The following is a 16,234-nucleotide window of genomic DNA, read 5'->3' as shown; positions in this document are numbered from 1 at the left end:
TGGACAATATTAATCATAATTAGACACGTATTGCTTTTTCTTGCTGCTCATATGTTACAGTCAGTCTAATGGACCTTTCAGTGATATAGGACCAAAGGGATTTTAAGTGTGGGAAAAAAGTTAAAATATACAAGTTTGAATAGGCAGGAAATAACAGAATAACAGTACCAGTATGGAATAACAGAATAACATTGCCAATATTGAGTTTCTAACTAATATATTTCGGTTGTGATAGTTGGAAAACATAACAATATCAGGTCAGAGTTTGGAATTTCAGGGAGGCTTTGACAAATATTGGTAAATGGGTCAGCATCATGACAAATCTGGGTAACTGGGTCATATTCCTTTGGTTTAAACAACATTTAGTTATGGTATGATCTGGGGGAAAGGGGGCTGTCCTTCATTTAGTAATGGTTAGCCAGTCATATTCTGTATGTAGGGAAGGTGAGTGTGGGATAATGGTATAAAATTTAGATACAAGAGAATAGTTCAGATAAAAAGAACAAGATACAAGTTAAGATATGGAATGGGAACTTAACAGAGAAACGTCATTAAAGGACTTACAAGTTTTAGTCAGAAAAAGATACAGATAGAGTTAGAATACCCAGTAGATACAATGGAGTGATAGATAGGTAATATGAGTGGACAGCAACATCAAGAAACCATATAGCTAAATGGTAGTTGAGAAATTGGAGAGGTGGAGAGAACTTTCGAGTGTGTATATTAGATATAAACAGTAGTTTTCAAAATGACTTAGTGTTTTTAATAATACCAGTGGTCTCCTTGCCCCGATGTCAAAAGACAAGACCTAAGAGGTCAGATATGGTAGAGAACCCAGCGGGTCATACAACAATACCCGCAGGGTCAGGTATGGTAGAGATCCCAGCAGGTCATACAACAGGACCCAGCGGGTCAGATATTGTAGATCACAGAGCGTCAGATATGGTAGAGATCCCAGCATGTCTTACAACAAGACCCACAGGGTCAAGAGATCTTTGCAGAATATTTCTGTATCTAATCTGATGTGTTACAAATACTTGTGGAATCACTATACTATTTGTAACCTTTTTGAGTTACTGGCATGGATTATTGGACAGCGTTCTGAGTAATTTGGGTTACAGTGTAATGTTACTATGTCCATTGTCTGATTTTTGTTGTTGATCCATGATAACAGTCACTGGATGATGTATTCATCATGTGAGAGCACATGATAAATCCACAGATGCTCAGATCACATTACCATAGCAACCTTTGAATGATCATTATTGCATCTGATTTGTTCCTTGATATTGATGATGCAGTTTATTTTCTGCAAATCTAGCCAAGTAATTCCAAATGGCAACAGGAAGTAGGAGAGTATGATTCCACATATATTTAAAAGTTGATAGACATGATATGATACCAAAATGGACAGATCACTGCAACTCGAAAGCTGGGAAGAAATAATGTTAACTGTCCAATAACAATCAGTATGTGTGCAGGTATGTTGTTGACAAGTCTTTCTGCTCTAATTACAATATTGCTTGAATATGCGAAATCATACCCCAAACCCACCTACATATTAGTACAGGTTTTGGAGCTGATCTATCTGACTAAATTATGGTGAAAAGTGTTTAACTTGTCAACAATCTATATTTTTTTCAGATTTGACAATCCAGCATCAGTTGCTAACACACCATCCAGACAGTTGACATATAATTACCTTCTTGCTATCAATTCTTGGTTACTGTTAAACCCATCAGAGTTGTGCTGTGACTGGACAATGGGAACCATACCACTTATTGAGTCTATAGTGGACTACCGAAATGTCTTCACCCTCATGTTCTATCTCACCATGTTTAAACTTGGGATCTATGCCTTAAAGAATCAAAACACTAGAACAAGAGCAGTGATAATGGTAAGTTAAATGTATAGCATAGGCAAACATTCTTATAGAACCAGTCTTGTCAGCATTTAATGAAATGGCGATGTTATTATCTCATTCTTGCAGTTGTGTGATAGTTTGGCCATGTGAGAAAATCATGTGAGATATACCTATCCCATGTGAGATATCCCTATCTCATGGGATATATCTATCCCACATGAGTGCACTCATATGGGATATATATATATATATCCCACATGAGTGCACTCATATGGGATATATCTATCCCACATGAGTGCACTCATTTACTCACACTGTATGTATATGACTTCATTGTACAGGGGACTTAATGTGTGCCTGCAATGTTTCTTGCAATTTTTGTAATAAAAGGAGAAAGGTTTACCAGCCTATAAACAGTAATCCTTGTTTTGTAAAAAAAAATCTTGTGAACTAAACTTTATATGCTCATGGAACTTTTAGAAAATGCTTTGAATTTCTTAAGCTATGTCAATTCAAAAAGTATGACATTGTTTCTTTGCATAATTATTTCATATTGAGAAATGAAAGAAAAATAACTCATCATGTACATTGGTTTGGGATAGGGAAATCCCATCAGTACAATCAGAATCAATTTTCTTGGACTCCGCTTAACCTTGTCATGGATTCAGTTAATTGTATTTCTTACTATCCAGTGGATAATCTTCAAAGCAGACACACATGAAGAACATGGAATGTGCAATATTTGCACATCATTTTGGACTAATCTTCTAGCCAAAAATGGCTATTTTTGCAGCAGATAAAAATCCAGTTTAAGTGGTCACTTGATAGTGGTCAAGTGGTCACTTGATAACCTTCTGAGTCTGGAATGGTTTTATAACAAACCTTCTAACCATGTATCTTCTTTTCTTAGTATGTTGTCACTGTTTTACTTTGTGGCACTATTAAGTCCCATAAATGGAGCCTGTTGACGTAATAAACATCAACAAAACCAAGAAATTTGACATCTTTTATGGTCATTCCTGTGACTTATTTATATTGTATATCCATGCACATGTTGGGACCAGATATTAGATTCAGAACAGTAGAGATGTAAAGTAAATAGAACAGGTTCTTATTGTGAATCATACATGGCATATCAAAGTTGCATCCATTCATTAATAAACTTTCCAGGGGAGGTAACATGGTTGTTTTTAATTTATACCCAAGAACACTTTTTGGAACACTAACTTCAGAAAGAAGCAGGACAACAACAAAAATCTAAAAATAAAATTCTTACAAATCTTGTGAGGGCTGTTCCAGTAAAACATATATATCCCCCCCCCCCAGGACGGCACTTCAAAAAAACTTATGTAGGAAGTTGTGTTTCAAACTATTTAGATTCTGACAGTGGAAGGTTGGTTAGGAAAATCACTTCTATTGTGGGTTGTGTTAAGAAAATGAGAAATCGCTGGTGGGGTTGTCAGAAAGAAAGAAAAAAACCCGAATATATATTTAAAATCGCATCTAACCCCTCCTAGCGGTCTAGCATGAATAAAACATTGGGTCAGAAAATCATGCTAGTACACGCGACTGCACGTAATTTGTACAAATTTGCATACTTTTAAAGCAGTGATATGCATTAGGCAAATTACGTTAACATAGCGGATATATATACAAAAATATGCTTTGTGCAGAATGCAAATTTTATTAAACTTTTAACTTTAACTTTAAAAGTGCAGTTCGCGACATAATTCATGCTGCCGCATCTGTCTCACAGCGCTTGATGCAACATCCAGATATCTGGATACTTCGGTTCGACATGAATGGCTGTTAAACTAAATTTAATTGGTTCATTGGCCCTGGAACAGGCATTTTATGGAGTTTTAGCCTTACTTTCATTATGGAAGTTTTACAAATGTGTGTTTAAAATAAGGACCACACAGGAAACCAAAATGGTTGAATCACAATACAGTTTGTCTTCAGACGTTTTCAGTCGGCAAATACTGGGTGGTGATAGCTATGATGACAACGAATTTCATGTATATTGGTCTGTTGGACATTGGGAAAATGTCACTGGAAATATCAGTGTGTGATTTTGAGCCCAAAATTGATGTTGAGTGCAAGTCTGATGTACGTGTTGGATGGACAATATGCCGGTTATATTTATTCAAGATACCCATGTCTAAACAAGCAGACTATGGGAATGTTGGACTTAAAACCCTAATACAGCATTATAGAAGAGAAAAATCTGGCACAAGAGGCAGCAAAACATTGATTCAAGGAAGTTAATCTTTGGCAGGGTTCATGTTAGTGAAAACTGACAGAGGTCTCGGAAATGCTTATAATCACGCGTATTTGGACGCCAATTTTTGTTATTTAGGTGGCGGTAAAATTCAAAGACTTGCCAGTCTTGCTTCTGTCACCTGCTTAGTGGGAAGATGTGTTGATTGTTAGCTTTGCTGATATTTACAATGACCGAATTTAGTGGTTGAAAGCCCCCCCCTCCCGGTCGTCACCATTATAAGAGTACATCAAAAGAACATGCTGCAATAGCTAAGCGGCATGATCAAAGGCTTTGACTTGCAGCTGGGTGGGAAAATCTACTGATATTTACAGTGCTTGAATTCAGAGGCAGAAATACCGAGAGGTGTATCATTCTTGTGCTCATTTCTGAGTGTAACAGAATAAGCAATGCACATGACCTCAGAATCATGACGTGTTGATACTTAGACTTGAATGAGTATTTTAGGGTTCAAAGGCATACTGACGAAGGTTGTGAGATTCAGGAGAGTGCTAAAGTTGCTAGAACTGATAGTTTGGAAGGGAGAGTAGCCAAGTGTAAGAAAGTGTGTGATGCCTTGCTTATTACTTTGAATAAGACCTTTCTTGGATTGAACAAATTCAGACTCACTCTGATGGACAAGCAAGAGCTATGTCAGTGTTATAAAGAATGTAGAAATTAAACTCTATGGCAACCAATAGTTCTTATAATTTGCATCATTTTCTGAGAGGGGACTGCAACTTTTCCTGGTGGGTCTCGTATTTTTACCAAAATGGGAGCCATGGACTCTTAGTTTTAAAATCCTAACGAGACCTCTGGTTCAAAACTTTTCTTTTTGGAACAGAGATATCTAAGAGAGAATACCCATGGGGCATTACATGTGAGGTGTCGAAAATTGCACAATCATAAAGAACAGTAACTTGTTCAAGCTAGTTATGCATATGCGTTTCAGACAGCAGGCAATGAAAGGAGTTCATAGTACAGAATAATATTTGTACACAGAGGAGGAGGATCATATTAAATTCAGATACAATTAACAGATTAATGCTCATAGGGAACATCAGAGAATCCCCATACAAGATAATTAAGTGTGTGTAGATCTCAAGTTGGCAGAACCACTGAGCAACAAAAGAATAAAAAGACAAACTTTTATATCATGCAGATGTATGACCAAATGATGTACATGCTCTCTGTGTGCAAAAATTAAATGACATTAAACGTAAGAGACTGATCTGTGTAAACTCAAAGCAAGATGGATAAAATTTGTCCTGTTTGTGTTCAGTTCTTCCTATGTATATTTTGATCATGGTGGTATTTTCTGCAGACCTTTTGGCACTTAGTTCCAAGCCATCATTTGGTATTTGTATTGCAAAATGGATAACTAAAAAAGTCTATTATTTAGTACAATACATTTTTAAGCAGTATCATTAACTGATGATGAAATTGATGAAAAAAGACTTGATGTCGTTCTGATATATGGATTCTTTACTACACTACTAATCTGTTAATCCTGATTCTTCATTTTACCATCTCCTTTAGTCTTACTGGTACCAGTGCTTTAAAAAAAATTTAACTTCTATTTTCTTGCAATCTAAATTTTGTAATGATGTGTTATTATCAAAAGGTAAAATGTGCTTAGTGTTGTAAAATTCTAAAAGGTAAAATGTGCTTAGTGTTGTAAAATCTAGAACTATTAATTAGCATGAGACGAAAGTAAAAAGTAGACAGAAATTATTGCCATATTACAGTGTTGTTAGAAACAACAGAATAGTTGTACAAGATGTATTTTGCACAAAGTTGTAGAACTAGAGCTCGTATTGTCACCACATATTACCTAAATAATTATATCATTATTTCTGTATATTCCTATCAGTATTTTCCCAGTGGTAGTAATTTTCTGATCTGGTGTTCATTTCTTGCGCAATTTTTACACATCAAGAATTCTCACCGTATCATTAAAAAACAATGTAATCTGCACCAAATTGAGTTGTTTGAGAAGAAATTAATTTTTGTAACCCAAAATCACTGAAGCTATGAGTTCTTGCATTAAAGTCTCACATTAAATAACATTTGAAGTAGCCACAATAGTAGTTTAGGATGCAGCTGTACCAATTTCACCTTTGGTATATCCAAATCTTGAATGTGATGGAGGAACATAGCTCCAAAATAAACACATCAATTTTAGAACCTGTTCATTGACTATGAATTAAGTATCCGAGTCTAACTGAATTGCTAGAAATTTTTTCATTCTTTTGACAACGTCATAATTAGCTGTCAGACATGGAGTATGCCTATGGTCTTTATGTCATCCCAACAAAGACCCCACCACAAACATGTGACCATGCCCAATGACATCACAGTAATAATCGCTATATAACTAGAGATGACATCTCTTCAAGAATTTTGATTTCAGTAGAGCTGTAACAGAGTGGAACAGTAAGAATGAGTGACAGATATTTAAGTGTTAGGGAGATATTTAACAATGGCTGTTCCCACCGCCACCACTTCTTCACACACACACAAAACTTAGAGTACATCCTGAAATCCTGGCAGCATCCCTGCAGAGGAGATAACGTGACTATTCGATTTTATTGGTCTCTGGTTATCCCATGGTATTTCTGTTACTTGAACATTATCTTACAGTGTGTCCATTCAGCATGGTTGAAAAAGGCTTAAAACCACTGAGAGTTGTTCAAGGACTCACATTACTACCGATGTGAAAGAATGAGAACCGTACTGTAAATCAGTGGAGTATATATGGGTTTGACTGTCCCTGATTGGTTGATAATGAAAGTAAGATTTTAGTAAAAGCAATCTTTTGAGAGCTTGTCCTACTTGTAACTGAAAAAAGTGAGGAACATTATTTTTTTATCATAATTTCCATCCCTTTACAGACCCGCGTTTGGATGATTCATTACTGAAATCAGCAGCTGACTCTTTGTTGCAGTATTGAAAGCACACATTTTAAATTTATATAGATCCAGAAAATTATGCGGCTGTATGGTTTTCTTTTCACAAAAGCTGTCGTCATAGATGTGTCTATACTGATATAAATTTGATCATGAGCACTCAAAATTTTAAGTTACTGAATTTTAATATCGTGGTGTTTGCACAGATTTACAGTGGGAACTGAATTAGTACAGAGTCCTGAACTGTTAAGTTTTGTGCAGAAATATGGAATCCAAACAGAATACATCCAGAAATGTAGAGGATTTTAATCTTGGATTTAGTCTCCCCATTGTGTTTCACACTGATATGCATATTCACAGAACATTTGTATAGTAGTAGGAAAAATGTGTGCAACATTATTTTCTTAGCTTCACTAAGAAATTTCATCAAAAGGAAGACAATAGAGGGTGTACAGTTAACTAAACCAATATGAATTTAGCTACTTAAAAGCTGTATCAAATCGATTTTAACCTTCTGGTCTGTTTCTTTCCATTCTGGTGATATGTCCACTGAATCAGTATGGTTGGAAAAAATATTTGGCAAATTTAAAAATCTTTTGGTAGATTATGATTATACCCTACTTCTGCCTGAGAGATGTGAATAATTTTATTTCTTGGTTTGTTGATTGTGGTTGTTGCTCAATTCAAATGCATCATTGAAAAACATTGATGCATTCTCGTACTTTGTTACAAATATTTATTACAGATGCAATCTCCAGATGTTTGTGAATATAGCTTGAATAAGTTATAACAGTTCTAGTTGGAACAATGAATATTGTTAAGATAAAATTTAAGTGAGCTAAAATGTAAACTTTTCGGCAGTGTGTGATGCAGGATTGCTCAAGACTTTTCTATCTCATATGCTCACCATGAAAAATCCATTTGCACCAACTGATGGTGACTTTTAGGTAACTGTCAGAAAGGCATAATTGATGATATTCTAAGGTCTACAAAAATTACTTGAGTAAAAAGTTATAAACTCATACAGCTATGGCAAAAATGATTGACTAGTACCTTTGCTGCTGTTGCCACAGTTGATTAGTTGGTTGATTCAGTGTGGTTTGATTTTGGGTTTTTTGGTGATTTTTTAACAATATATTAGGTGGAGGAAGAACCCCGAAAGACCACCAACCTAAATTGGTTGATCTGTGACACAAACTCAGTATATGAGATGTTTAAGTGATGTAAAAGCAAGCACCTTAGTACACTTGGGCATATGGAGCCTCTATTGATTTGACATTTATCTCCAAGAGCGGAAGTCATTTAGACATGAGATCTCAGGTTTTCAGTAGATCATTATGGCCTTTACACCATTTTCAGATGAAGAGAATCTATATATGGCAGCCAGTTTTACTGCTGAATAAAATCCAAGTCCTTTTGAGACACCAAACACCACTTAAGTAGAACCACTGACCTTCCACAAGTAACTGGCAACATTCTCATTAGCACATTGGAGGCAAATAATCACATGACAAGCATCTTGTACCACTGCCATGGAAGCCCCTCAGATCTGTATCACAAGACAAGCATCTTATACCACTCTGCCATGAAAGCCCCTCAGGCTATAGGTATAAGTCTCATATGAAAGACTAGAAGTAGGAGATAGAACCTGTGACAACTGGATTGAAAGTGCAGAAAATTACTGCTAGGCCATCAGTGATGATGATGGTGCTGTTGACAATACAGTTAACTGCAATGACATTGATTTTATGAGTGCTCTGGTAAAAATGATTCCTTGACTTTCATCCATTTTTAAAAATCTAACTTATGATCTAAAAATGTTTGACTTGCTATATTTTTTTAATAACTTTATATTAGTCTTGCAACAAGGCATAAAAATAAGACATCGGTAACTGAAAAAGATGTTCTGACAAGAAATGATATAGTGTAAAAGTAGACAAATGATGCAACATCACTTCCACAGGCATCATTGGTTTTTTTTTCTGACAAGTCATATACGTTTACCAAAACATTTATTGGAAAAAATAACAATGAATCATAGAATCTGACCACACATTTAAAGCAATACAAGATTTAACTATTATTCTAATCAAAAGCAGCATGCCTGAGAACAAAGAAAAATAACAAGACATAGTGATCACTTTAGGAAACACAGAGTTTAGTAAGGATACAAATTCATGATTTCTGGATGGAAATAGAAATATCTATTATAAAATCTATTCATGGATGTTAAATTAGTAGGTATTAAGGGACTGATCAATGACATCTACAAATAATAAGCCACCATGAAAATTTGTGATTTCACAATATCAGAGACATACTTGGCTGACAGACAATAGGACAAAAGACTGATTATAATGAATGAATACAAATAAAAATATTTAGTAGATTATATGATCTATAAGAATTCACTGGATTACTTCCAGCCAGCTGTCATTTAAATTGCTGAGATTTAGCAAGACGGGTGCAGATTTTGTTTAAAAATCTTTCTTAGACCTTTCAGTTTCCACTACAGGATATGTATTGCCCCCAACGATAATTTTTCTGGGCATGAGAAAGCTAGAAATATATTCATGTACTGAAAGAATGGATCATATGTGTGCAGGAAAAGGATTGTGTTAATGAGATGATGCTGCAGTTGATTAAAGAGTTTTATCTCAAGCTCACAGTTTTATATTTTTTTAAATAAAATTTCAGTTGGAGTGCATTTTCTGACATGTAATTTTCAAATATTTAAAAGGTGTCCCACAACATACGACTAACAAAAAATTATGTGTCCCAGAACATACAGTGTACATAAAATTACTTTAAAAAATAATTTCTGGTGTCCCAAGAAATACAGTGTGTCCGAACATATATGGTAAATACAGCAATTAATATCTTTGTTATTCATAACCCTTTACCTGATAGAGTGATGGCTTTTTAGCCCTTTTATATACATGTACCAAAGTTACCCAGTACAGCACACTATAAATGGAACACCTGTTACCCATTTGATACCATACACATAGGCCTATCTGTTAACTATTAAGCAGTGTAGTATATGTTATGTTTAGCATCAATTTTAACCATTTTACATTTAAAATATAATTATAAAATCTGCATCCACCGAATGCTTACAGGAGCAGTTAATCTCTGATGCAGAATGCTGACAAGTGAACTTGGCCAACATGTCGTGAAAATCTCTGCTTGTGAAATATAAGAAATTTCTAAGACCTTGGTTTTCAGATGTAATGTTTCAAGTTGAGATGTAGTAAAGTCACTTGGCATGCACAGATCAATTTATCAGGCTTATATCATTGTTTTTACATGGCATCACAAAAGAGAGAACCGAACATCATCCAGGCAGTGTTCACTCTCCATGTTGATGACAGCTCAACCTCAGAAAAAGTCAGTATTGAGCATTTTCACTGGATTCACCTGGAAAACTTTAATTATGAGACTATAGTCAAGTGTGGACTCCCTCAGGGATCTGTCTTCCATGTGTATCAGCAAAAAGGCCTCCCACTGTGTTAAACTTTAATTAGGACAATTTAATCCATTAAAAGAGCAATCATGCTTCCACTGGATAACAGTGATGGAGGTAGAATGCTCAGCATTCCCCCCACTTTCACCTATTCTCCTAATATAATGTGATACAATAACATATTTAATGGAGGAGGAAAATTGTTTCATAAATTATGTTTCTTTGATAATACTTACCTGATCACATAACATATAATCCCACACACCCTTCCTTGGAAGGCAAATCCTTTAAGGTTTCATTCAAGGTAAAAACATATGAAGCACCTGGTGGGCAGAAAGGTGAGTTAACCTCTTTGAGTTGCTTCCCATTCTATTATATATATATATATATATATATATATATATATATATATATATATATATATATATATATATATATATATATATATACAGTGTGACCCTGCTATAACACGGTAGTTGGGAGCCATAAAACCCGACTGCATTATATACCGAACCGTGTTACATGCAACCCAGTCAGTTAGCTGAAGAAAATTAAATACACCTGTAATGAAAACAGAGAAGACATAATATAGTTTACTTTATTTAGAGAACCATGAATTGGTACATATACATGAATCCTGTTTATATATAAATGTCTAATGTATAGCATGAATAGTGTATCACCACCATGTACTCACCTGTGAACCTCATCATATGCATTGAATCCACAATACAAGTGATTCCATCGAAAATATGCATACACAGCTTTAAAATATTCATTAATTTTGTAAAAGGTCATATTGGTCGGAATTCAGTGGAAAAAACAGCACAATCACGTAAAGAATGATGAAGCACATTTACTTTAATGTACGTTCCAAGTCAGTGAAAGGAAACTTTCACAGCACAGTTAACATGTTCCAGTCCCATTGAAAAATGCAGAAATCAGTCAGATTCCATCACTTTTATTTAAGTTCTTTGCTGTTATTGAAAGATTGTAGTCAGCTTTCTTTGATGAAGGGTGCATGCGTTATTGAAGTCACTGCTAAAGGACAGCTTTGGAGAACCAAATGAATGCCCATTTCTTATTGTGGCAGCAACATCAAATAATTGTATTGCATAATTGAGACTGGTATTTTTTCCATTTGCTGAGTACATTTTCATAACAGTCAGTGCTTTAAAGGTAATCTGTTTCCTTTGAAATTTCAGCAAACTATTTTATCTGGGTACATTTTTAAAAAGGAATTGGCCATTATTTAGATTATTCTAGTTACTGTCCCTCCATGCCTACTGAATAAACCAATAAGTAAGATGTATTTTTTATTTTTTTACATTTGTGATAGCAGCATGATGCTGCCTTCCACGCATGCGTCTGAAAATTTACAAAGGGTCAATGGACAATAGAGACACAGGTGTTCTGATGACAGAGATTATTATAGAAAACGTGAGTGTTCTGAAGGATTTAATTCTGAGTGAAACAAAGAGGGAATTTACTTACCATCCACATACAAATATCAGTCTTTGTAAATATATTAATTACTAGCGAGCGGCCAAAAATCCGATGATAGATTACAAGACAATGCCTTGTCTGGTTGATCTCCGTTATCAGAAATATCAACAACAAAAAAGCAGATATTTCACAACATCCAGAAATCATGCTATATATCAGGATAAGCGGATTATTATATAACAATGCACTGTTTAGATGGTTTATTGGTATGGACAAAGAATAATTTTATGTAACAATAGTTACATATCCAGTTTGCAGCTTCCTTTCATGGGGCCTCTGAATTTCTGCACTCCAAACCAAAAATGTTTAAACAGCCAACAATGTCGCCAACAAATAAAAAAAGCCACATGGTATGTTTTGCAGCCAATAAGGAAAACAATCCAAGTTTGCGACATTGGCAAAGACCTATGCATTCCCAAAATAAACTTTTTATGTGTTTTTTCTTCTTCTTACTTTTAAGAAGAAAGAAAAAAATACTTTTTCGTGTACGAGAAAAATACATATAAAATTTCAGGAGCCAAGCCACAATCGTCTTGCATTATTCATACACGATCTCTTCCCCAAAATGATTAGCAACTTTTTATGTTATTTTCGTACTTTTTAAGATTATTTTTTGTGCACAAGAAAAATACATGGATATGAAAAAATTTGGAAGCCACGCCATGACCTCATTATATCCGAATTTAGGTTATAACGGAGCATGCTATAGCAGGGACACACTGTATATATATATATATATATATATATATATATATATATATATACTGGATTTATAGGTAGTAGCAAATGTTATCCTAATGTAATATCATCAGCTAAGTATTATTGGAGAAACAATTGATTTAAAAATTTGCCTTCTTGGTAGTTTTTATAGAATACTTTATGCAAATTTGCATGTTTCAGCCATTTTGAGATGTATTGATTGATTGTTTTGTGTTTAATGGTACATCAACACATGAAATGTTATATTGGGCTAATTCAGTTGTGCAGAAGTTACGGATTGGGTGATACTTGAGTATTCGTATATACTTGGTTATACGTGAAGTTAGACTCTAAACAACAAAGCCCCTGGTCTCGAGTTGCACAATGCACTGGCAGATCATGGTCTATTTTTTCTTCTACTGATTACTTATAACAAACTGCATAGACCCAGATTTCCAGAGTATTATGTGACAGCATACCTTTGTCTGTGCAGTTCGCACTTGTAAGCGAGTATATAAAGTTCATGTATGTGTAGTCATGTAAATTTATTCATGATGCATGATTGCATAAAATTAATCTGCCAGACTTGTTACATCATATACTTTCATCTGCAGGTATGATGATCCACCTCCTTATTACATTTCAGAGTCTCAGCCTCCTTGTGCTTCCTTTCATACCAGCCTCCAATCTGTTCTTCCCAGTTGGCTTTGTTGTGGCTGAAAGGATTCTGTATACTCCCAGCATGGGTTTCTGTATGATGGTGGCATTAGGCTTTGACCTTCTTGTCCAAAACAAAAAGTGAGTAACTAGAACTGGATTATTTATTATTTGCCTTATTGGCCTATTGTTAAATTAAATCACTCTTCAATTCAAGTTAAATTTGGCAGAACTCCAACCAGAACTTTGGAATAAAGATTCACAAAGGTTTATCAAAACTGAAATTGATTTGAAATATACCACAGAGTGACAGATAAATTCAGTTACTATCAACAAACTTTATACTGTTATATTTCTTAGAGATTTTATTTATTGCAAAACTAATTACTATTAGTGACAAGTGACACTTTTGGGCACGACTTTTCAAAGAGAATGATACATGTTCAGTTGGATCTGTCACTCCATCTAACTTTCCATCTTTCCGTACATAATTCCAAAAGGCCTGATTTCATTTTACACAAGGAATTCAATAATTATAATTGGAATTTTCAAAAAAATTGGTACCAAATTTGATTGTCAGCATTTTGCATCATGTAGCAGAGTTATAGCCCCTGATGGTCATATACATCATCTTCTCCTAAATTTATTACTAGATTTAAACCAAATTTGTTACACAACTGATATTATCAAGACCTTGGCTGAGTTTGACTGTCAGCCTCAGCATCATTGTTTAGCAGAGTTACAGCTTCCTGGCTCTCAGATCCACTAATCTCTCTGCACAATAAATCCCTTATCATTTGATATCAGCTATATTCTGTATGCAATTTGATATTGATGATAACTTGGCTGTGTTCATATGTCAGCATTCTGCATCAGTGTTTAACTTAGTTATAGCCCCTTGGTGTTTGACCCACCCATTTTTGTTTCTGCACAATATCTTCCTTATGTGTTGTTTGATTTCATTAAAAAAATATTTATGCAGTTTGATTTTCATGACACTTGACTGAATTTGATTGTCAACATTATACACAATCATTTAGTGGAGTTCTAGCCTCATTCTGTCAGACTCAGGACACAATCTTAAGCCAATTTTTTTTCTCAGTAATTTATGACATCATTTTGGGAAAAGATTTATGCTTAAAAACTGAACCAATCAATATTACTGCATAATATAATCATTTATTAGTTTACAAAATTAGTTCTGTGCTGCATATGTGTGTATGTTGGAAGCAGACTTATGCAGAAAAGTCATATAGTGACACGTAACAAAGGTTTTGAAAAAAATAATAGCAACAGCAACGTATCTTTGAGTGCTTCACTTACATTTTTTTATAAACTGGAGGCTCAGTTTACATTAAGTGAGAGGTATGGATACACAAAATGTGAGGGCTGAATGTTTGCAGCTTAATACTTCTAATATGATAATCATATTAGATCAGACAGTTCTGTATGTAAGCAGTTATGCATGATGTACTTGATTGAACAAATTTAATTAATGTGGTTTTGAATATAGCTCTTTTTTTCCTTTTCTCTTGAGTGCTTTTACTAAACTCCAAGTTCCATTTTGTTGGTTTGTCAGCACTTTATAGGCTTTATCAAGCTAAAGAAATGTAAATTAAATACTTTTCCCAAGGACACACCAAAGAGACCGCTCCGGTGGCCTAGTGGTTAGAATGTCCACCTCGGATACGGGAGGTCGTGAGTTTGATCCCCAGCCGAGTCATACCAAAGACTTACAAAAATGGTACTTGGTGCTCAGCATTAAGAGGTTAGTGTTAGGACTGGTCAGCCTGGTGTCAGGATGATGTGACTGGGTCGGACATCATACAACATGTCTGCAACATGATGCCCCAGTTCTAGACATCACTATAAACTGCCACACAGTACTGACATTGTAGGGATATGACTGAAAAATTGTTAAAGCTACATTAAAAATCCAAATCACATACACACACACACACACACACACGTAATATTACCTTTCCACAGGCATCATTGTTTAGTGAAACTAAAGCCCTTGGTTGATGGACCCAATCACTTTTATTTCTGCACCATATAGGTGGCGCTCTACAGTTTTATATATTTTGCATAGGGTTAGAATTTTAAAGAAAAAGAATTTCCCTGGCTTTCCTCACTGGTTATTCTGGCTTTTTAAAAAAGACCTTGTATATCTTAGGTACAATTCAAAGAAATTTTAATTACCTTTATTTTGGTGTATGATTGATGGGTGTAATATGGGTTATAGAGCATACAACTTGGCCTTACTCCAGATGTGCACCTTTCAAAAAAATACTAGCTCCACTTGGTCATTTTCACTTCCTGAACTTCAGGGGTAAATTGTATAAAAAAGTGCCGATAACTTTTTTTACATTTTATATATTTGGCAATTCATTAATTGCACTTTCAGAAGATGGTATTATCTAGTCTGGCAAAATTCATTTTCCCTATTTTAGTAGTTGCTATGGATAGTGTACTTTAGACTAATTCAGGCAGATTTTTTAGCACAAGGGAGCAGTCATTTTTGTTAGCAATGTGCTTAAATCATGTACAATTTCCAAAAGTACAATATCCAAAGAAATATAATCCAAATTATATTAATGTAGCATAGAGGTATGCCAACATTCTCTCCATTGTGCATGTTTAAAATGCAAACAATTTGACCTTACGTCACTCTCTCAATAGTACATAATAACTGGTGAGCGCCCCCATAATTAAAATTTAATTGTATTTTAATCAAATTATATATGGTTTGATATTGAGGAAATCTTTTATTTATGAGTTACCTTGCAGCATTCTACATCATTTTGCAGAGTTACAGCCCCCCTTTTGAGACTCATACACTTTCTTTCTGCATGGTGACCCATATTTGAATT

At 34.7% G+C, this 16,234-nt stretch overlaps 1 protein-coding gene across 1 annotated transcript in view; it reads left to right on the top strand.

Moving 5' to 3' along the window:
* LOC149786620 (protein O-mannosyl-transferase TMTC3-like) overlaps positions 1-16,234 on the top strand; it is an 81,198-nt gene that overhangs the window by 25,277 nt on the left and 39,687 nt on the right. The window contains exons 8-9 of the mRNA XM_089977133.1: positions 1,645-1,897; positions 13,351-13,502. Coding sequence (XP_089833259.1) covers positions 1,645-1,897; positions 13,351-13,502 — 405 coding nt within the window. The remainder of the gene's footprint in view (positions 1-1,644; positions 1,898-13,350; positions 13,503-16,234) is intronic.

This window comes from Sinohyriopsis cumingii, chromosome 12 (assembly GCF_028554795.1).
Source record: "Sinohyriopsis cumingii isolate HCF-2022 chromosome 12, ASM2855479v2, whole genome shotgun sequence".
NCBI classification, from domain to species: Eukaryota; Metazoa; Mollusca; class Bivalvia; order Unionida; family Unionidae; genus Sinohyriopsis; species Sinohyriopsis cumingii.
The sequence above is the reverse complement of the archived record's forward strand: the minus strand, read 5'-3'. Positions and strand labels throughout refer to the sequence as shown.